The 23270-nt window shown below is 43.7% G+C and overlaps 3 protein-coding genes and 1 pseudogene across 4 annotated transcripts; all 4 read right to left on the bottom strand.

Moving 5' to 3' along the window:
* Positions 1-505: 505 nt before the first annotated feature.
* On the bottom strand, positions 506-3920 carry LOC133919584 (uncharacterized; annotated as a pseudogene).
* Positions 3921-4094: 174 nt separating this feature from the next.
* Positions 4095-11379, bottom strand: LOC133919583 (probable GTP diphosphokinase RSH3, chloroplastic). 2 transcript variants are annotated; one of them, XM_062364016.1, is made up of 17 exons: positions 10796-11366; positions 10076-10266; positions 9849-9989; positions 9397-9453; positions 9064-9158; positions 8250-8382; positions 7806-7985; positions 7353-7546; positions 7170-7236; positions 6861-6994; positions 6492-6558; positions 5942-6004; positions 5627-5865; positions 5416-5545; positions 5245-5337; positions 4826-5029; positions 4095-4633 (listed from the first exon to the last, which is right to left on the bottom strand). In XM_062364016.1, the coding sequence occupies exons 1-17, from the start codon at positions 11145-11147 to the stop codon at positions 4349-4351; spliced, it is 2625 nt and encodes an 874-aa protein (XP_062220000.1). In that variant the 5' UTR covers positions 11148-11366; the 3' UTR covers positions 4095-4348. The 2 variants fall into 2 exon arrangements, with proteins under 2 accessions (XP_062220000.1, XP_062220001.1); XM_062364017.1 differs by lacking the exons at positions 4095-4633; positions 4826-5029; positions 5245-5337 and having other exon boundaries at positions 5414-5556; positions 10796-11379.
* A 548-nt stretch (positions 11380-11927) lies between these two features.
* On the bottom strand, positions 11928-14770 carry LOC133919586 (uncharacterized). The gene is made up of 7 exons (XM_062364019.1): positions 14562-14770; positions 14372-14462; positions 13804-13919; positions 13344-13403; positions 13201-13266; positions 12350-12551; positions 11928-12241 (listed from the first exon to the last, which is right to left on the bottom strand). Exons 1-6 carry the CDS (start codon positions 14616-14618, stop codon positions 12357-12359), a joined length of 585 nt encoding a protein of 194 aa, XP_062220003.1. The 5' UTR covers positions 14619-14770; the 3' UTR covers positions 11928-12241; positions 12350-12356.
* A 2957-nt stretch (positions 14771-17727) lies between these two features.
* Positions 17728-21140, bottom strand: LOC133919585 (protein NRT1/ PTR FAMILY 8.3-like). Its single transcript, XM_062364018.1, has 4 exons — positions 20881-21140; positions 19920-20013; positions 19488-19705; positions 17728-19367 (listed from the first exon to the last, which is right to left on the bottom strand). Exons 1-4 carry the CDS (start codon positions 20923-20925, stop codon positions 18027-18029), a joined length of 1698 nt encoding a protein of 565 aa, XP_062220002.1. The 5' UTR covers positions 20926-21140; the 3' UTR covers positions 17728-18026.
* Between the last annotated feature and the right edge of the window lie 2130 nt (positions 21141-23270).

Raw genomic sequence — 23270 nt, 5'->3', positions numbered from 1 at the left:
TCTCTTCCACTAAAAAAATACTCCCTATGTGACCATCTTTCTCTATGTAACTTGGAAAAGAGCATGACACGAATTTCCCTATGTGAAAAGGTTGAATGTTGATTGGACGGCGTAGATAAAATTTAGGATTGAACGTGATAAGTTATTACTAAGGGTGTAGATTATTAGTTTGTTACTTTTGTCTTCTACACTACTTGTGGCACATCAACATGGAAATTTGTTACTTTTGTCTACTACACTACTTGTGGCACATGCACCTGGTAGCCATAACTGGCCTAATTCTGCACCGCTATATTCCATTCCTTCCTCAAGCTCGTAATTTTCTTTTCAAAATTCAACTCTACTGTTAAATCGACCAGCTTAAAATTTGCTTTTTCCGTAAGGGATCTTGATTTGGCTCAATTTCGAATTATTTAAATTTCGAAAAGTTCTGACATTAGACACATTGAGGAAGTAAAACCGACACAAAAGTTTGTCTCAGTACCGAAGAGCAGAATTCATTACATTTACGATAGCGCCCAAAACATAGTCTCATCATCTCACGACTCATCATATCCTCTGGACAAACCAGGTAAATGAAACAGCGAAGAAATGTGTCTAACACACACGAACAGCCACAAAACAAAGGGAAAAAAAGAGAGAGCCAACACGAACTGCATGTTGGTTGGGCTGAAACCACGGTTTCACAACCTGATCACGACCTCTCCCAGACACACACGAAAACTTTCGGAGATGAAAAAAGAAGCCTAGTTATCACTTCACAACCAGAACATTCCTTTATTTGATCCCGTCGCAGCAGATGCCGTCCTCACACGAAAATTTGTGCCCGCCTGTGCCGTTCAGCAGTCGACGCTGGCGTTGTCATCCAGCTCCTCGAGCGGCAGCCGCTTCCCTTCAGCGACCTGCTTCTTCCCTTCCTGATTCAGATAAAGAGGGAAGAGCAATGATCAGTAACAGTGGAGCTAAGTAAATGGAAACGAGATGAAATGATGGAATGTTATGGGAGATTTCTCAGTGTAATACCTTTGTAGCAGTAAGAACTTCTTTGTACATGGCTTTAAGCTTCCTTAGGCTCTTGCCCTGAAGGTCCTCCTTTGCTCCCACTGCCTCGGACTTGTTGTTCAGCTTCTCATCCTCAGCCTGTCGGGTGCCCTCCTTGATGGTGAACTCATCCAGGGAATTCACAGCGGTCTTGGTTGCAGATGCAGCAGGCTGGTTTTCCTCAAGCACCGGAAGAGTGATGCCACTCTCAGTTTTAGCATCACTGAGCACCACAACATTGTCAAACTCTGGTGGTAGGTCACCGGTGAAATCATCTTCTTCAGCTGAACCATCTTCATTGGCCTCTTCAGCTATCGCTGTTTCCTGCAGCATTTGGACCACCTCCTCCTCTTCATCGAGACCAGAGCTCACTGCAGTGCAGTCACTCTCGTCAGTGGAGTTAATTTCTTCAGCGGCCTCATCATCATCCGAAGCCCATTCCTCCTCGTCGTCGAGGTCATCTTCTTCACTGATCTCATCGTCTGTCACTTCAGCCTGCAGCATCCCATCAGCAGCACCTTCCTTCTCTGTACTGAGGTCATCACCGGTCTCATCCTCTGCCGCAGCAGCTGGAAGGATATCCTTAGGGGAATGATCAGTCTCAGCAGTGACAGTGAAACCATCTTCTTTGACGGCCTCCTCTTCGGTGACCATTGCCTTATCTTTAATGACAGGCTTGATCTCATCAGTCATCTCCCTCGCGGGTGACCATTCGGCAAAGCCCTCACCATCTCCAACTGATTCTGCGGCTTCAGCCTTTGACATGACACCTAGGATTGGAGAATCATCCATGGCTGCCAAGGGAGCACATTTCTCAACACTGGCTGCTTCCTGTTCTTCGACAATTCCTGACAATGGCATAAGGGTTGACACGGTTAGAAAAAGTGTTCAACAAATAATAGCACACAGTTCAGAAACTCAGCAACTACAGATAAAGCAAAGAACAAATGGATGGATTTTGGAATGCCATATAAAAAGAATCTCAACAACAACAGATAAATCAAGGAACAAATGACGGATTTGGGAATGTGAACGAATGGTTGGGGATTGGGAATGCATCTCACCTTCCTGGGGCTTTGTGGCCTCTTCCTCCACCACAACTGCCACTTCCTCCAACTTAAGATCATCACAGCTCTTATCCGAAACCACTGCAGACCTATTGGTAGCATCAGAAGAATCGGCTGCACATTCAAGAAATAGAATCAATGACTGTCCGCGCACAATGCAGAATCATACAATTGCAAATTACAGAGCAAACGGAGAGTGCAGAAGTAAATCTCACCTTCCTCTCCCTTCTCTGGTTCCTCCTCTTTGTTGTCTCCTCCCAGAAGCTTCGTAAGTTCCTCCTCCTCCTCGGGGTTAACACATTTCACTTCAGAGGCAACAGCTACATGACCACAACTCAGCATCAGACGCTGCTCCGAGCAATCGAACAGCAGAAACAAGTCGATCAGGGAAAGCGAAAGCCTCTCACCTTTTGGTTCCTCTTGCTGCACCTTCTCCTCCTTCGGTGCGGCCGCAGCCACCACCTCTTCCTGGTCCAAATCCATCATCATCTTCGATCTCGCAGACCTCCCCGTCGTTCTCTTTGCCGTGGACACCTCTTCCGCGCGGTTTTCCACCTCCACCGGCGCCGAGGCCTTCCGAGCCGCCGTCCTCTGGCTCCTCCGCAGGGTGGCTGGAGTCGGGATCGGCGCGGGCGTGGTCCGCGCGCGGCGGCTGGAGCTGCGCAGCGCCAACCCGGGGGTCCTCACGATCGCCTTCACCAGATCCCGCTTCACCTCGTCGTCGCCCTCTTCGACCTCCATCCGGATGACCTCAGGCGACTTCACCGACACGCGGCGGCCGCGGGGCAGCGGGCTCCCGTGCTGCTGCTCCTCCCCGGCCACCTTCACCGCCGACCTCCCCGGCGTCGGGAGGCACAGAGTCGTACCGATCTCGTCGATCCCGTCCACCTAATCCACAAACCAAAACCCGCATCAACGACCGCCCCATCCCAAAACGCCTCACGAACGCAAAAACGCAAACGAGAATCCCGGGCCAATCCATCGAAACGAATGGGGAAAAATTGAGGATGCTCACCGAGGTCAGGGCCTGGAGCGCCTCGGCCATGGCGGCGTTGGTCATGTTGGCGCGGACGCCGTTGCGCTTGCACAGCGCCTGGAGCTCGCGGCGGGATAGCGCGTGGAAGTCCATGGCCGATGCCCATGCCGCCGCCACCTCCATCTCTCTCCCTCTTCTCCTACCTTCTCTTACCTTCTTCTCCTGATGCGGGTGCGGTGGAATTGTTGATGGGAAACGAGCTGTGATGCGGAGGACGACGGCGGCGAGGGGCTTTTATAGGAGATCAGGAGCAGATCCGACCGTTGGGAGAGGGTCTCCTAGGGTTTTCCCTCGTTTTGAATGTTTGAACACCTTAGTCTTTAGTGGGAGCACGCGGTGTGGCTGCAAGTGGGGCCATGGGGTGATTAAACGGGTAAGCAGGCTACCCTCTCCCGTTGATGAGCCTCGGTGTGGGAGCGTGGCTGCATGTGGGCCCGGGGGATGCTTAACAAGTGAACACGGCTCCCGTTGTTCCGGTGTGAACAGGAAAATCCGCTTCATACTCGCCATTCATTTTAAAAAATATTTGTGCTGCTCAATTCAATTCACGAAGATCGGTGTGAACAAGTAATCAGCCAAAATAATGATCCTTTGTGTTTTCAGTCCGCAAGTCTAATCGGAAAATCAACGCCCGTACAGTTCACCAGGATTTTACAGGCAAATGACGTTGGGCTCCTTGAGCACTTATCTAGATGGTTGCAAAATTTTGAAGCACTATACCTTTCTGTCATATTTTCCATTTATTTCTTGGCTATCTTTAGCCAAATTGTAGGCTATAATACCTCCGTCAAATTTTGACTAGCCAAATCATAGGAAATTTTACTTTAGGCACAAACCAACCGAACAACCTTGTTTCTTCTCTCCATTATGCCGCCCTAAACTGTAATTCGCTGGCTAAATATTATCACAACTTTACTTACAGAAATTTGCAGTACTACACTCTGAACAAGGATACTTACAATTGGACAGTCATTTGATACTTTAAGTTGCTTTTGTTTATGTACACAGTACACAATTGTACGATACTTACAGAATCTGCTTCCTACGATTCATTTCGACAGATGGACTGTACAATTGAGGTTTGGCTTCCTAGGTCTACCATTCTCCGGTCTGTTGCACGCCTAGGTAGTTGGCAAGAACTGAGGAACCAGCCTGATCTGATCAGTAGCCCTGAGAAAGGTGTATTGGAAGCTGGAAACTGCATCTACACCCTCACTTCAACTATATCCCCATCTTTGAGCTCCGTTTGAGGCAATACTAGTTGGCCATTGACCCAAAGCAGCTTCCCTTCAACGCCCATTCTTCTAGCAGCGTCAGCAGCTGTGCTACCAGTGCTCATCCTCATTATCTTCCCATTCGGCCAGAAGATTATGGCCACCTCGCGTAGGATTGGTTTCGTGCATGTGCTTACACCGAGACTTTTCTCCGCCATAGATGCGCCACGGCGAACTTGCTCCTCCCATTGAAGCATTGTCCTGAGCAAGTGCACCTAGGGGAGCACAATGAAGAAACAGTAAGGATTGATGTTACTGCCTTGCTTTGGAGCAGCTAGCAATTCCACAAGGAATAACAGAGAAAATTCATGTGGACACTGAATCAACAATAGTTACACAGAAATTGTTACAGGAGCTTTCCTTTCCCGAAATTGAGTGAATGTAGCAGATGGTCAGATCATACTAACCTTATTGTTGATGGGATCACTTAATGGAGTAGAACTCGGAGGGTCAGATGATGATCTATCAGCGTAACTTGATTCAGATGGTAGACTGGAAGTCTCTTTGCCCTCGAATATGGCAGATACAACCATCCAATACTCTTCCTCTTCCTCTTCCGTCAAATCGATTATTTGAATAAATGTAGGCAAAAGTCTCCCAAATTGGTCTTGCTGCAACAAGACATCATAGATGCATAGAATGTAATCAAACCCATGACATAAACAGTCTAACTTGTCATCACTGCTACAAGTATCAGTTTGTGCAATTATTCCAAATGTGCATGCACGATCAGTCTCGTATTCTCAGATAATCTAAAACATAACAAAAGACTGAGAAAAAGATAAACAAAGTAATAAAAAGCTAATAATGTTTCAGCTGTACAAACCTTATGGAATATCCCATCCTGGCATAGTGTGTACCTCTCCAGATTTGTTGACCAGTCACCATGTCCAGGTGCACACCACCACTTTTCAGAAACCTGAAATAAGTTTGGTATTAGACAGAAAATAAGTGATTTTTCACAATGACTCATGAAGAGTAAAATTGCTATCTTGACCTTCTTATGAAACCTAGCATAAGCTTCCCAACGCTTCAACTGGAAAGATGACCTTCGCTCAGCTACAGCTTCAGAAGCTTCGAGACTAAAACTTACAGCGACAAGCAATTCTTTTCCTCCTTTATCTATGCTGCAAATTGACTTATGCAAACAGATATCAGCTGCAGTAATAATCTTCCAGAATAAATAACAGTTTTGTTTCCAGCTGTACCTGACTATGACAGCTGCCAGTAAGTGACTACCTTCAATTCTTAGCACCGGATGCCCCACTTTCATAGAACTGTACTTTGATGGAATACCATCCTGTATAGAACTCTCATCTTCTGAAGAACTTGATGAATATGATGTACTTTGGCTTATCCTCTTACTCATGCCACTTCTGTACTCAACTTTGCTCTCCTTATACAGCCAATGAGCAGCAAGTCCATATTCTGCATACTCATGCATTCGCTGTGAAGAGTGACCTCCATCAGCATCAAGATGAACTATCAGAATCTATTCAAGTAAGAAGTACAAAATTATTTACCTGGGTCCTAATTTGGACCTCCAGCGGTGAGCTATCAGATGCCTGAACTGCTGTGTGGAGTGACTGCAAAGGAGAAAAAACACACCAGCAAATTGATAAGAAAAAAAGGGAAACTCAGACAGTGTACTCAGCAGTCTACTAATTGATAAGCAAATAAAAATTCGACTCTTGCCAGTTCATGATAGAACTGGCATAATACTAGTTTGGGCCACCACAGCAGTGCCATTGCAAAACTCAGAATGCTAACTTCTGGAAATTTTGGCCCGTTTGGCAGAGCTCTAGCTCCAAGAATTCATGGAGCTAGATATTCCTAGCTCTAGGAATTTGTGGAGCTGAAGCTATGAGTACACTGAGGGTAGTTGGGTGAGCCATCTTATTCCTATTTCAGACTAAAAATAGTGATTTAAACCACTTTATTATAGCCTCCAACCTCAAAATCTGACGTGGAGCTGGAAACTGGAGCTCTGCCAAATGGGCTACAGGCTGCTGAGGGCAATACCTCAAATTACCAATGCATGTTATGTTTACGTTGATTTTAGATGATTCTTACTTGGTAACCGCTACCCTTAGGATTGATAATGTAGTCATCAAATTCCCCATCAATTGGAGACCATAGCCTGCAGGTGGAGCAGACAATTTACAAAGCTTGCACGCAGATAAAGCTAAAAGTTTCAAACTGAAATAAGCGTCACTTAGTGAATTGTGGACTCATAGCATTAAATTTAAAACACAGATCTTAAATTAGCCACAATGAACACTCATGATGATAAACATGGCAAGACCTAGTTCCTAAGTAATACAGAAATAAGTTCATCCATGCACTATATCTTAAAATAAAGGGCTTTTTTGCCAAGTAGCACATTAGTATGTATAGCTGTTATTGGCACGAGTAATTCCAGCATTAAATGCTTAAGTTTACCTGTGTACTATATCAAGGACGCTGTAACAACTCCGAACAGCAGGTCCATGCAACGCGCCATTTTTGTCCCCAACAATCACTCTCAATGCACGAGCATCATATACTTGCCTAATTCCTACATCTTTCCTTTTCATCTGTGCAGACGGAATGTGTTAGTAAGGAAATCATCACACAGAATACAATTACACGAAAAATAATTTGATTAGACTCAAAACTCCAGCACAAACTCTCAAGTTTAAGGTGGTCATAATGGATGAGACATGGATATACCTACAAACAACACACATATTTTTCAGTATGAAGTAGTACCTTGCAGTAGATACTATACAAGCTCTTGAGTCTACTTGACATAGTCACTTCCATCCCAGGTATATACCTGACAAGAAATTACATAATTTAAGAATGAAACCACTATAAAATTAGTAGACTTCGCAGGTAACATAACGAGAGACAGATATCAGCATTCTAGAAACTACTAAGGTTTGAGCTTACGATGTTGATATGAGTAATTCTCGCTCAAGTTCTTCCTCACAAGCTGCTAAAGATGCTAGTGCAACAGCAGCAGCATCAACAATCTTAGGCTTTGGTATAGATTCTTCAGAACTACTGTTGAGATTACTAAGGAAGTACGAGCGCCTCTTCCGATCCAAAAAGAGGTCAAATGGCAATACAGCCTGCAATAGCTCCTGCAGGTAGAAAAGCATATTTCATATAGTAAGATATCGGATGTCACATACAGTCAGACTACAAGGCAACAAAAATCAGAAAGGACGTATTGCTTTTATTCATATTTATGTTCATATGATATAATGGCTGCCATATGAGAGGAAGCACAAATGAAAATACTGAAAAATGACAGTGTTAATCAACTGACGGCAAATGATCAGTGTGCACTTTGCAGGCATCACTGAAGACACAAACATATGCAATTTGAAATAAACTCACCCTCATATTGGGTTTTTCTTGGTTGCACGAGCTAAACAAATCATGGGCAGGCATCGTATGTGCATCCTTCATTGAGGCAAGCAATTCACTTCTAACTGATGACCTTCTCATACTTTTAGCTTTGCTGGTACGATTCCACATTAAAGTAAGTTCAGATTGTATTTTCTTGAAGATCTGAGGCTGCATGCATAACAGAGGTATTGAAGAACAAAATATAAAGATATACACAGTAAAAAAACGTATTACAACGCAAATTGGTAAAAAAAGGGGGGTAAAATGGCTAATCATAGGTTTGTGTGCCTTACATAATGTACCCATTTGAATGAATAGGCACTAACAAAGAATATTTTTGACAAGAAAATTATTTATTTAAATTTCCCAAAGCATCTAAATGTTAAAGTAAACATTTCATAGTCAATAACACATGTTCAATAGAATTAAAACCTGAAGGACAGCAAAGCATAAATCTTCCAGCTCAGCTTTCAGAGCCCAGACTCCCAATCGAGAAGCAAGTGAGCACCAGATAGCCAATGTCTCTTGAGCAACAGCTTCAGCTTTGGGTAAAGGAAGAGCATAACTGAAATAATGCTTTTCATAAGGTGCAAACTTTACAGAATCCAACAGCTATTTGATAGCATAATGAAGTCAAGAGTAGGAGCATCTCAATACAAATGGAACCAAGTTTGCATGCAGGTAAAGTAAAGCACCTAAAAGGATAAGCATGGAAATGATTTGTACTGTTTTATGATGCTGACACACAGAAATGATTCAAAATGGGTAACGATGCGGATTTGAGAAAGGGAATGCAGTAAATTTTCACTATGGGTACCAAGCACAATAAGATAGTTTGTAAACTTGATGCCTAGGGAAGAGCCAATGAATATGTCCGATGGACTATAAATCGAGGAATTTCCCACCTCCATTCCTTTGTATCAAGTAGCAGCAGATAATAAAAACACAGGAATTCAATTATCCAATTTACCCTTCTTTCTTTTTTACTTGAAACCCAACGTGTTTGTCCAATTTAGGTCTATTGCATTTATATGGTTCATTCTCTATCAGTAATCCCATACTTTGGGACTAGGCTTGTCATGTGAACCAGGAATTTCTGATGAAAATATTATAAGCTCACATAACATATCATGGAAAGGAAACACGATGAATAAAAAGAATATAAAAAAACTGAATAATTTACGTGTAGGAAACAAATTATAAGCAGGACAAGCTAGATACTGATGAGAAGTCTAGATTGACATACATGGTTCGCATATTGTGCAAGCGATCTGCCAGCTTGATGAGCACCACACGAGGATCGTCAACCATCCCCAATAACATAACACGCAGATTATTTGCCTGATTGACAACAAGAGGATAATCAATCCAGAGTTTTCTGAAAGCACTGTTATATACTTTTCTGGTATCTGACAACAGTTTTGTCGAAAGCATGCTGATACATTGTTTGCACTCATGCATTAACAAGCAAAATCATGCGAAAAGACTGAAGAAATTAACAGTCTACATAAGAAGAGAACTGAAATAGTTCAATATAATCTCATCCCTATGAACTAAAGATTAGTGGAAGAGAACATACTTCTTCCGAAGTAAGAGTGCTCCCACCAGTATTTTTTTGTCGATGCCTGCGCAGTAGCTGCAATGCACAGAAAATAGTAATGAACAATAGCAAGAGCATTCCTGAGGGAAATAAAGTATAATAGACATAAAGATTTCTGCAATGTGCTAATGAAGTCTTTCGACAGATCAATATTATATGAGCTAAATTATGCAACAAGGAAAAACAGAACTGTTGTGTATATGGTGCATTTTGACACTTGAGACCAATGAGTCTAAAAATGGATAGTTTGGTGTGTTTCAACCATAATGGAGAAAAATGGACTGAAATTGGCATACTTCAAACATAATGTATTACATCCAAAAACATATGGCTGAGTGCTCGAGTCAGTTATGCTTTCTCAATCAATGTCAGCAGGGTCTTGTTTCTACGCTTATATAGCACATTCACTAACATATATGTCAACTACTCACCTGATTTATGTAGCTTAATTTTGAAACACCGGATACCAAACTAGCAACATCATCCCCAAACTGCTCTTCTATGCTCTTCAAGCTCTCAGATGTATCATCAATAACATCATGAAGAATGCCAGCCACGACAGTATTAACAGCCTATAAAGGAAGAAAGAAGAAACACACTCATCAAAGAAGAAAAACACTCATTAAGTAAGCTTGTGAAGAAAAAATGAAGCATATACTCTTTCTCCAGTCGATGGAACCAAGGCAGCTAAAATTTTCCCAGTATGTATGCAGTGTGTAACATATGGATCTCCTGTTCTCCTAAATTGCCCAAGGTGGGCCGTGCTAGCAAATACTATTGCTTTCTGCACCTTTGGATCCTCAAATATCTGGTATCCTGTCACCTCTACTCCTTCAAATATAAGAGTATCTGCAAAGATACAGAATATAAATATGAGATAGTTATCAGAATGAATCCTAACATTAAATGGGTGCAGAGACTGCAGGCATACAAATTTGTTATTGGCTAGCTGCACCAACGATTCTAACTGCGAAGTAAGCACCAAAATAGCTTACTGCTTTATTATGTTAAACTACAAAGCACAAACAACATCTAGTGAGCTATAATGTTGACGTCTGACATCCTGATATGCAACAAAATAGTTTCCAATAAAATAAGAGGCACAACAATTTAAATCAGCTAAAAGGCAATGAGAGCTTGTGAGTTATCACGCTAACAAAATGGAAGCACAGAGCTATGCTGACTTCATCCAAATAGAACTGTGCGCACATGGGACTGAATTGCTTATAGCTGACACATAACTGCTAACTGTGGCAACTAAACAGTCATGCTTCAACAATTAGGTACTTAATCAAAAGCTCTTATATACCTTAACTACGTACCCAATAGGGCTAATTCACTACAAATCGACACAATTGCAGAGGGAGATAGATTTTACCAGGCAGCTGCTCGATGCGAGGCCAGAGGAAGTCGACCTTGGTGGACAGGCACGCCCCCGAGGCGATCGCCACGGCCGTGACCGCCACCTGCGCGAGCGTCGACGCCACGGCGCCGTGCACCGCGCCGCTTCCCCCCGCACCCGCCGCGGCCGCCGCTGCGATCACCTCCCGGGCCCCAACTAGTGCGGCCGAGGCCACCGCGAGCCGCGGTGCCACGTGGTCGAGCAGCACGCACCCCAGCGTCATCCGAGCCCGCGTCGTGCCCCCGCGCGACACCGCCGGGAGCAGCGTGAGCCGGCGGCCGAGCATCCCGGAGTCCGAGGCTGACGCGGACGCCGGCGATGGCGTCATGCGAGCCGGGCGGCCGGCTCCGGCCTGACCTGGCTCCGCGTGGGCGGGTGGTTTCTATCTCATCCTCACGGTCACACGGCGCGCGAGTGGCGACGAGGAATGGAGCAGAGGCAGGGGGTGAGGAGGTGAGGTGAGGCCGCGAGGGCCGACCGGTTTGTGTGGTTGCGGCTGTGACGCGGTCACGGGGCGCATGGCGAGTGGCGTTTGCTTGCTTGCTGCTCCTGCTTTGCTCTGTCTCTCCTGTTTGCAGTGTTCGTCACGGTTGTATCCTCTGTCCACTCCCTCTACTTGATACTGTACATTGTCACGTCACGGTTCTATCCTCTGTCCTCCCCCTCTACTTGCTACTGTACATTGTCACTCTGTCCAGGGCTTACGACTTACCAAGATTTTTTTATTTTTTCGAAGTTTTTTATTTGCCTTGTTTCATCTGAGACATAATTGAAGATTCTTCTTTTAAAAATAAAAAGAAATGGTAGAATTACAGCATATGTAGACTGTTCTTTATCAGGATTATTTATGCATGTTCCAGCACGAATTTAAATTGGATTTTTGGATGTGGGCATTATTGGCACTCTGAGCTGTTGTACATATTGGATACCAAAATAAATTTCCACACACATCGTCCAGAATATAATAGTTTAGATTCCGTAGACCAAATTATAGGTGAAGGCTGCAATGCAAAGAGCATTTGTTCTAGAAGGAAGAATAGTAGGTGCGGCAACCAACCAATCATGCCCAGGTCACCCCTCCCAATATTTATATTATCTAAAAAAGGTCACCCTCTAAAAAGGTCGAGATAAATTGCATTTGCCAACATAAATTTACAGAATCTTTGGTATTTAACAGAGTGTGTGTGTTAGACTCCTCAATCCTCATATCTGAACCAATGCATCCACCTGGTTAGCTCGTCTAAACTCACAAGAAAATTTACAAGACCTATATCACAACTCACAAGTTAGATCATCGACAGGAAATGGTTATTCCCAGGGATGACCGGATAGGTACAACCCAAAATTGCATTGGCAAACTTTGATGTAGTCAGGCCCATGCATCGTCTTTCCTTCAGAATCAGCACCGTGAAGCATGTTGCCCTGGACCATGTAAAATGTAACTATAAGCTATTTCTCATGAAGATCTTTTGCTGATAATAATCTTTGATCCATGATTGTTAGCATCAGGGGGAATCTTTACAGTCATACCTGCTACTTAGAACAACGAAGTCCCTCCTGAGGGTAGGCGACCTGAAGCTTGTAATTCCTTCAGTGTACTTGCCAGCCAGTCCAAGCCCTCATAAAGACCATCACCTTTAAGGGCACAAGAGCCTTGGATGTGCCACGTGCGATTCTTCAAATCATAGAGGCCAAGGCCTTCGCAGACCTCCATTGGCGTCATTGCCCCTTTCTGATAAACCAAGGAAATCTGCATTAGAAAGGAGCAGCATAGATAGTTCTACCTATTACATTAATGAAAAGATAGGGAGGGTGCTTTATGCGGTGAAGGTACAAGAGTCATATCTAATTCAGGCACTGACATCTATTTGTTCACACACATATTATCCTTAGCAAAAGTGAGCCATAAAACACACTTCTCATGCAGTAGTCAGTAATCGCCTCAAATCAAGAATGTCAGATAAGTGCAATATCATCTACATACAAATTAAACTAAATACTGGACCAGCACATTATCAGTTAAGGTGCAACTTAAATAATTTTTTGAAACAATAGACTGTGGCGTGGCATAATGCAACATAATTTTATCTTCATAGAGGGTATACTTCGTTGAAAGGAAGCAAAGGTAACTATTGGTATCCACATGGAGATTCAAAATATGTAGGCTTTCAATTTTCACCACAAAATGAAACATTCTAAAAATGTAGGTATTTTATCTGAAGATGCATAAAGTATTAAGAGGGGAACATCTTTTCCATGCTGTCAAATACAGTATAAAGCAATGCCAAAATTTTAAGTAAACGAATCAGCATGTTCAATGGATTCAGTTTGTACTCAAGAATATACATGCTAAGAGGAGAGGGCAAGTGTTGCCGCCTTACCATATCTTGTTTATTGGCAAATACTAATATGACACTGTTAATCATCAAAGGATCATTAATTATTGCCTGCAACAAAGGTACTGAATATTACCTTTGGTTCAATCTAGCTAAATTCACTGATGAGATATAATAATTTATAAAACCTGAAGCTCAGTTTTGGCCTTTCCAATTCTCTCACGATCCAATGAATCAACCACATAGATCTGAAACACAGAACATGCAAGCAGTAATTAGCTTCAAATTATAAAGTATAGTTGGCCATAATCATGAATGCATCAAGGCTCTGGAGTTTGAAATCGATCTCCAAACAAATAAAGGCAACTCAAATGTAAAATAAAGTCTCACTGAAAGGAATCAATAACTGTCCGAAAGATGTGGTCAACAAATTTCACATTATAAATTACTTACAAGAATATCCACACTAGTTCACTGGGTCGCCAGCTAATCTGAATGAAATGTATTATGGCTAGTATATGTATTTCTCAATCATAGAACTCAATACATCTTAAAGTAAACCATTAATAACCCAGTTCAGTACGCAGAATGACTACAGACCAATATCATTCTGTCAGGGTCTTAAAGCTAAAAGTAACTGAAACGTACCAGGCCATCCGTATTATTGAAGTAATGCCTCCACAAGGGCCTCAACTTCTCTTGGCCGCCAACATCCCATACGGTAAACATCACATTCTTGTACTGAACTTTCTCGACATTGAAACCTAGTAGTAGCATCAGGAAAGATAGCATCATCACTGAGTTGCAAGCAAAGTGAAACATATTTTCCACCCAATTGACCTCATAAAAAGCCTCAAGAAGCTGATAAGGTCAATATGTACAGCAGGCTAACTGGTTGAGTCGTAGGAGAATTGCTATCTAAATTCTAAAGAGCAATGAATGCCTAACCGCAGAAAAGAAAACATTAATCTAAGAGTCCTCGCTTCATCACAAGAACAAATTTATATAAGCAGTAAGTTTTGCCCAGCATAATATTCACAATCCCCATCTAGCACCAACTAAACCGTCAAAACTTGGTAAATTCCTTCATCTGCTATCTACAGCAGTCAGCAGCAACCTCCTTCGCCCCGGTAACACATCATCAAAGCCTTGGTATAGCATTAACTCAACTAAGAACGCAACAAACAGTAATCAGTTCTTGGAACCAATAACCTACCAATCGTAGGAACAGTCGATAAAACCTCCCCGATATGCAGCTTGTATAGGATGGTGGTTTTGCCCGCGGCATCCAGCCCAAGCATCACGACCTAACCAGAAAGCACCACGAGAAAAATAAGATGACCCAAGCAGTTCCTGCAAAGTACAATCCAATAACCAAAAAATATTTTACGAAAAGATCACCGTACCCTCATCTCGCTGGTGCCGAAGAAGGCATCCAACAGCTTTCGGAACGCCTGCCCCATCCGCGCACCGAGAACGATTCCTCGCTCGCACGAGCACCAAACTTCCGACTGAATTCGTGGGCTTCGTCTTCTCCAAGTCGCAGGATTAGATGAAAGCTGGTGGAGTTTTTGGTTTTCGGAGGAGTCTCGCGGAACTAGGCGTCCACCGCCTAAAAGGACACATATCAACTGCAGAGAGTTACAGTGGAGTGCATTAGGAGCACTCCACAGCATTTGATTTGGAGATGGATGGATTGGATCGACGCTACAGTAACGCTACAGTACCTGATGCTACAGTACAAATTCGTGTTACAGTAGAATCGAACAGTGCAGCTACAGTAATACGCAGTAAACAGTGATTAATTAATGCAGAGGACTGTAGCAGCAGACTCATATTACTGTGCAAACAGTAATGCAGAGGATCCGTGTCCCGCCTAAAAGGTTCGCGAGACCATGCGCATGAGAACGCATCTGCGCCGTCTGTGCGTACGCGAGCGGTTGGGATGGAGAGATGGCATCGCGTAGCAAGCACGCGGTGCCTGCTCGACTGTGAGCTTTGCGAATTGCGACTCCGTCCCCGCGTTTCGTCAAAGTGTGGAAGGCTACGGCTAACGGTTTTTCTTCGGGAAGATATTTTCGTGGTGAGAGTTTTTTATTCTCTCCGAGTGTTTTAATAGTTTTTTTTATGGTTACCTTCGTGACAGAATTCTTAAAAGTTATTCTTTTAAGATGAGATTTTCTTTCTTTTACTTTCGTAATTCTCTTCAAAATAAGCTGTTAAAGATAAAAAAAAATAAGAATGAAAAAGAGAATAAAAAAGAACAAATAAATAATGACCTAAGACGGCGTGGCGCACACGGTATCATAGCAGCTTTCTTACTGGGCTGGAAAAGGCCCATGATCAAAATGCAAGTCCAACAAAAATTACTAACCCAAAGACTAAAGAATAAAAATAGAAAATGGGACCGTTACTGTATCCGTTAACTATGGACCATGGCCCAACGTCACTTCCAATGCACGATCCGTTCTCTTTACTTGTTATTTAGAACATGATATGGTCTCTAACAAATATATTTAATTTTTATTTTTATAACTATTTTTTAGTAAAAATTGATAAAAATTAGATAATATCAAAGTATTTATCATAATAAATTCATTACTATCATTTTTATATGCCAAATTCTAATAGTTTCGTGTATATTAGTAGTCAAAGTTTGTAAAATTTAACTACATGTATTTTAGGATGATATCCATTTGAAAATAGAGGTAGTATTTATCAGGGAGATATTGTAAAAAACACATGCTATGAAATAACACTCTCAATACATAATGTTTATATTCCATCTAGTCTAAAATAAATATTGTTTTGGATTACGTACAGTCAATTGTTTCAAATTTTAGTTATGAATTACTTTTTATATATTAAGTTTGGATATTTAAAAATGATACGAGTAGATTTATCTCAAAAATATTTTTATAATAATATATTTTTTCTATATTTTATCAACATACTATAATAAAAAAAACACTAGTCAAAGTTATATTAAACAATACTTATTTCGAACGAATCAAGTAGCTTGCATCTAAAGAGTTTTGTATGACCAACAGATAAATACGAGAATATATATATCAAAGACAGCCTTCCCCAGTGTATATTTTATTGTTTCTTGTCTTTTAATTTCAAACTTAGCTTTTTCTTCTATAAAACACTAGCTCCTCTCTCGTTATTTAATTGCTTGGAGTATTGGGGAAAGGCTAACTTGTTGGTTCCAAGGCCTAAGTGCTTTTCCCCGTGTTTTAATGGCCCATGAATTTCCGACTTGCATTTTCCCATGTTTACGAACGAGATGCCTAGGGCAAATTACAAATTTACTTTGTTTTCTCTAGATGAGATAAATTACAAATCTACAAGGCGGTCAAAATTTCCAGACAGGGCGGACATCAATAAGAAACTCGTGAAGTCCAAAGGCTAGCGATTCGCTAAATGAAATCTCTTGTATTAGCCAAAAATATTTTCTTTAAACTTCCATCCATTTCTACATATCCCAACTTCTAGCTCATCAAACGAGTAGTGAATAGTGGATTTAGTGTTTGTAGAATACATTATACTTTTGTTTTTCTAACGTATATTCCCTCTGCTCATTAAAAAAAGTGACTCATGGGTTGCGTGCATTCAACTTATCTAAACTTTGATTACCGATACTTTTTTCAAATTGAGATCGAATGTTTGAGAACAGTATAGACGGATTTGTCTCCAAATATGTTTTGCTTCTTCACAACAGGAATAGCAACCAAAATTGCGTTTTAAGGACGGTTTGAATGTCCAAAACAACTCTTTTGATAGGAGGGAGTAGTTTCACTTTCAGTCGAAGGTGAACGGGTGATCAACTATACAATAGGGACAATCCATTTAAAACACAAATTCCATTCCATGAATCTATTATCTTAATATTTGAGAGAAAAAAACAAACCTTCACCTTCGCTCTTCAGATCACGAATTAACATGTTAATCGAAAAAAAATCTAGACTACTCATTGTTATGAATATGTAACAGTCTAGATTAAACTAAAGAGTCTATATCAAATTGATTAATAAATAGCTAAATTTGATAATATAAATTATAAAAAATTAGCGGTTCGATTTTCATGATTTGTGAAGCAAAATATCTAAATAAATAGTCTAAATAAAATAATAATTGAAATTAATCAATAGCTAAAATTCATAACAAAAAATAATAACTTTTTTTCAATATTCTTACTACAATAATACTAAGAAGCACCATATAGTTCAAAATCGTTGCATCAAATAGACAACAGCCAAAACACAACACTTAGACAAAGCAAATATATTCTACTTTTGGTTGGATTGCCTACACTTGTACGATTGTAACAGTTGATCAAAATGTATATGAATCGAACCATTGCATATATATGATCCGGGTACTACTTTAGAGAATAATTATTTTCTCTTTCATTAACATAATTTTCATTTCTTCTTCTATTTTACATGTTTTATAACTAAATAACACTAACCTCATAAAAATACCAGATAGACTAATTTTCAATCAAAGATTATCTTAATAAAATATTACCGTAAGACTAGCCATACTATTATTGTGGGCCACCTTACTGGTTGAAGTACAAGAGAAAAAAAAACATTGACATTATACATGTATCTTTTAACTGTATGAGAACGAAATAAGCAAAAAAATTCAAAAAAAAAAGAATGTTGCTGTCACAGGAATCTGTGCACTTTTTTCAGAAAAAGGAAAGAAAAAGGGCAAAAAAATCCTGCATTTTCTTCCTACTCTATGTTTCCTATGTATGTACTTGCCGTTGAGCCAGTACTTGCTAGTTACCAACTGGCAATTGTGCAACAATGCAATGGAATCTTCAAGATGAGAAGCGAGCATTGCAACTTGTGATCACGTCACGGGAGCACCGTCTTGAGCTTGTAGTTCTTGGCGAACGCGCTGTACACGACGAAGTTGAGCGTGCACATGGCCGCCAAGGCCCAGAAGAAGTAGTCGAGGTGGCCCTGGTTGAGGTTGTCGGAGATCCACCCAGGGCTCTCCGCTGTCGCGGTGAACGTTGCCACGACGGCGTAGATGAGCGAGCTCATGTAGCTTCCCAGCGCGATAGTGAGCAGCGCGAGCGACGTGCACGTGCTCTTCATGGTGTCCGGCGCCTCGGCGTAGAAGAACTCCAGCTGCGCGATGTAGCAGAACACCTCCGCGCCGGCCAGGAAGAAGTACTGAGGGAGCTGCCACGCGATGCTGATGGCCTCGCCGCGCGCCGCGCTGTCGAGCCGCTTCATCTCCACGAGCGCCGAGACCGCCATCGCGAGCGCCATGAGGAGCCGCCCGGCGCCCATGCGCTGCAGCTGCGACGGCTCGCCGTCGTCGCCGGAGGAGAAGCCCCTCAGTGCCGGCACGATCACCTTGCTGTAGAGCAGTACCCATGTCAAGACGCAGACGACCTCGAACGAGCCCATCGACGCCGCTGGCACTGGCACCGACAGGATAGACATGTTCATGGCGCTGCCCTGCTGGATGAAGGTGGTGTTCATCTGCGAGTATGCAGAGGAGACGATGATGCTGGTCGCCCAGATGGGCAGAAGCCGCAGCAGGATCTTGAGCTCCTCGACCTGCGTCACGGTGCAGAGCTTCCACGACGAGCCCGCCTCCTCCGAAATCTCCTCCAAGTCTGACTCGGAGATGATGGCCGCCTTGTCAAGAAACGAGAACTCGCCGGTGTGCGCGATCTTGGGCTGGGACTTCAGCTTGTCGCTGACCTCGTAGAGCATGCCAGTGTCGGCGGGGAGCCTGAGGCTGATCTTCCGGCAGGCAGCGACGACAACTTGGCTCAGGCGCTTGAGCGGCGTGCCGGTGGGCATGCGGCGCTTGTACATGGGAGTGGCGAGCACGAAAGCACCGAAGGCGAGCGCGATGCAAGCGGTAGCGATGCCGAAACCGAGGCCCCAGCTGACGTTCTGCTGGATCCACACGATGAGCAGGCCGGAGACAATCGGGCCGAAGTCGACGCAGAGGTAGAACCAGCTGAAGAAGGACGCCTTGCTCTCCCGGTCTGCCGCGTTGTCGTCATCGAACTGCTCCGCGCCGAACGGCAGCAAGGACGAGCGCACCCCGCCGCACCCGATCGCCACGAGGTACAGCCCGAGGAACGCCACGGTCTGCGCGCCGAACACCGACGAGCCGCCGAGCACTGTGGCCGTAGGCAGGAACGCCGAGAAGGTCACCAGCATCATCCCCTGCAGATGGCGCGCGCAAGACAGAATCAGTTAGCATCAAGTCGTGACCCGATCAATGTTCGTGCATGGATCAGCATGGGGTGAGCATGTCAAGTCAGCTAGCTAGCAAGGGACACGTACAAGAAGGTAGACGGCGAGCGAGACGAGGATGGTGTTGTAGTTGCCCCAGAAGGTGTCGGCGATGATGGCGCCAAAGATCGGGGTGAGGTAGCTCGTGCCGAACCACGTCGTGACGTTGGACGCGCTCGCTAGGTTGCTGCCGTGGAGGACGGTCTCGAGGTACACCACCAGGTTCGTCGAGATGCCATTGAACGCTGTGCTCTCCAGGCACTCGAACCCTGCAAGCAGAAGCGGCACTCTCCAGCGATTAGTACAGTCTCAAACGCAATTTTGCAGCTCTTCTTCCTTCATTTGGTTTTCAGTTCTTGTAAAAAAAACTAGCATCTGTTTCTATTTGTTTTTTAAATGATCGTAGTAAAACAAGAATCTTGTGTGTGTGCATATTCTATTTTTCGAAAAAAAATAAAATTTGGAGCATGGAGCTCTGCTCACCAAGAAGAACCGCTGGCGCCTTGCTGCTGGTGCGTTTCTTATCCTTCAGGAGTGGCACTTGAAGGCTATCCTCCAGAATCTTCGGGCCATGACCCTAGAAGAAAAAAATGCACCAATTGTCAATGACAAGAGAATCTGCGTATTTTACTGACTGCATATCGAAAAGTCATGGATATGATGCACAAGGATGATGTGGATGCCATTTACATCGGCGCTTGTGCTTGACTGCTTGTCCGATAAGGAAGAAAGGGCCCTATGCTTGTGCGTATTAAACTGGCAGGCAGAAGTGTGTGTGCATGTGTTTTCCAGTCCCAGCCGATTCTTGGAACCTTCGATCTATGTCAAACCTCGTGTCTAAAACCGTAAGTTTAATGTGTCTAGCAACTATCGATCATTAAGATGAATATATTCCTCTTCCATCTTCTTTATTTTGGACTTAGTCTAATTGATGGTGTGGTGCTAACTGCCAACTCCCATATCCTCATCGCAATCGCAACTGCCCTGTTCCCTCAGAAATGTCTGCATTCGACGTCAGCATCACTGCATGCATGACACCACCTTATCGAGTAATAGCAATGGAGAATGGTTTCTAACATCAGAAATGATCCCTGTTCACCGGTGCAGACGCACACTTTCTGAATCATGACCCTGTCATTTCGGCGAAGAGGATTTGGTACGAACAATGCTCATAAACTAACTAACAACCAGTGATGGATGCAACAAAATCATAAAAAGGGGCTGATCTTCCTCCTCCATCTCGTTTGCAAAAAATGAGAGGAGACTTAGGGGGCTAAGGGGAGTGGCAGGGGAGGCTTGAGCCCCTCCCGCCCCGTGAAGATCTGCCGCTGCTAACAACGCATCACGCATTGATGCTGAAACGGCCCTGATCATCCTAAAAACGACTTTGCAAATCACGAGAAATGCGGCGTGACGGCGAAAGGGCAGAGCTCTTGATCGTTACCTCGGGCAGAAGCGGCGCGAGCTCGCCCCTCTCCATGGCGTCCATTCCGATCGCCGATCGAGACCTGTGAGCGCGAGCTGATTCTTGTTGGGAACGGGAGAGTGAGCTGCAAAGAGAGCTCTGCACTCGGTGGTTCTCCTCTCTTTGGCTCCTCCGTTCGAGCTCCCGCCGCTGGCTCGGCTGCTCTGCTGCTGTGTTAGGTCCAAGCTGCGAGGCAGCCGCGCCGCTTATATGAAAGCGCGCGTGCACGCACGCATGAAGAAAGCATTGCTAGCGTCGCGGCAAGCGATAGGTTGGTGAGCGCGGGGGCCGAGGGATTTGTCCAGCGTAGCCGTCGCCGCACGTAAAATAATCGCGGCACTCGCACTCGCGCGCCATAACGCTTCAAAATAGCAAGGGGGGGGGGGGGGGGTTCACATCACCCCGAACAGGGCAACACGGATGCGCATGCATACGAGACGACCTCTTCTTGCCTCCCCTGCAGCAAGTGATGTGGACTTGGTAGAATGGTCACTGGTCGCGGAGCCAGAAGTTTCCACGCAGTAGGTGTAGGTGCCTGCAGGTTCTTCTGAAGAATAGTCGTGCTCGGGCGAGCGTTCGGTCTCCGGTCAGCTGCCGCGGGGGCCAGAGCGTGTGCCATGTCGGATTTTTTTTTGGGTGGAGTACTGTATATTTTTGTACACTACAGACACGTGTTTTGAACACTTGGCTTTAGGAAAGGGATGACTGAACTTGTTTTAGACTTGCCGATTTTATTAGAGAAAGAATAAAAGAGGTAAATAACAAAGAGTCTTCGTGTTTGAAAGAATGATTACAACTAGAGGGCCGTGCAGTACCGGGCTACAAGAAACCAAAAGGCTAGGAAAGCAGCAGAGGCTAGAACTACAAAGAGAGACCAACGCTATCAGAAGAAAGCAAATAATGCTAATCAACCAAACATAGTGTTTTGAAAACTTCAATTTGCTTCTTGATCCGCTCCGCAACCTGAATCATGGTACTTTCGATGTTTTGAAAGGTTTTGTTGCTCCTTTCCTTCCAAATATTCCACCAGAAAGCGATCACTAAACCATCAAACGATCTCCAAAAATCTTCGTCCATTCGACATGATGTCACAGTCCACCAGCCCCTGGTGGTGTGATAGGAAGATAACTATGGCAAGTGGTAGATGCAACCATAGAGACAGTTTAGTCCAAACCTGTCGTGTGAAGGCACAATCTTTGTATAAGTGCGTAAGCGTTTTGTCATCTTGATCACATAGGCGACATGTTTGGTGTTGAGGCCAACCCCTTTTTGCAAGGTTGTTCGTTGTTAAAATCTTATTTTGCAGAAGCACCTAGGAGAAAGTCTTGCACTTTGGCTCAACTCTTGCCCTCCATACAGATCACATCTTGTATTTGTTCATTTGGCCTACAAATTGGATTTTTAAGCGCTTTTGGCTGTGAAGATTCCATTGTTGGTCCATCACCAAGTTATTGCATCTTGAGTGTCCAGTTGGAGCTATTGACCCCTTAGTAAGCTCCAAAGCTAAGAGATTTGCATAAGCTCATGCTTAGTTTCAATCTGACTAATGTAGTGAGGCCATCTATGTTATGGTAGCCCTTATTTCACCGAGAAATTTTCCTCGAGGATAGAGCATAGATGAGAGGTACTATGTTCTTCAATGTTTGTCCATGGAGCCAACTTGAGTGCCAATTTGAGGTCTTCTCCCCATTGTCAATCACGACTGTTGTCCAGGCATTAAAAATGTCAATATCCGTTTAACCGCATGGTACCAGGAAACCATTCCATGGTCTATCATCTTTCCATTGGAGCCACAACCACCTAAGCCTCAACGCTCTAGCAAAGAACCCAAGCTCCAGGAAACCGAGGCCGCCCAGGACTTTAGGCTGTGTCACAGTTGGCCAATTGACCAGGCGGTCCCCCACCCCACCTCCTGAGACTTTATCCATGTCGTCCTCCCTTAGAGGAAGCTTCTTCAGAACTTGTCTATCTTCTTGAGAAGCTATTTTTGTAAGGGGAGGACGGTTAAGAGGTAAGTTGGCTGTGAGGAAAGGACTGATTTGACAAGTGTTTCTCTGCTGACCATGGAGAAAAAATTCCCTTGCCACCCTAGGAGCCTATCTCTAATTTTGTCGATGAGTGGTTGGATGTCCACTCTTCTCACCCGTCTAGTGTGCAGGGGAAGACCAAAATATTTGCATAGTAGAGAGGTGACCTTGCCAGGGAAGTCCTCTAGGATTTGGGCTATCGGAATATCGTTGCATCGAATCGTGTAGATTTCAGTTTTGGTAGGTGCCAAAGGGAGAGGATATTGAGAAAACCGAATGAAAATATGTCTTATTTTATATGTGATAAGTGATTGATAAGTGGGTTGATTTGGTTTGATGATT

The sequence above is a fragment of the Phragmites australis genome, chromosome 5 (genome assembly GCF_958298935.1).
Source record: "Phragmites australis chromosome 5, lpPhrAust1.1, whole genome shotgun sequence".
In the NCBI taxonomy this organism is placed as follows: domain Eukaryota; kingdom Viridiplantae; phylum Streptophyta; class Magnoliopsida; order Poales; family Poaceae; genus Phragmites; species Phragmites australis.
This window is presented reverse-complemented; position numbering and strand designations above follow the sequence as displayed.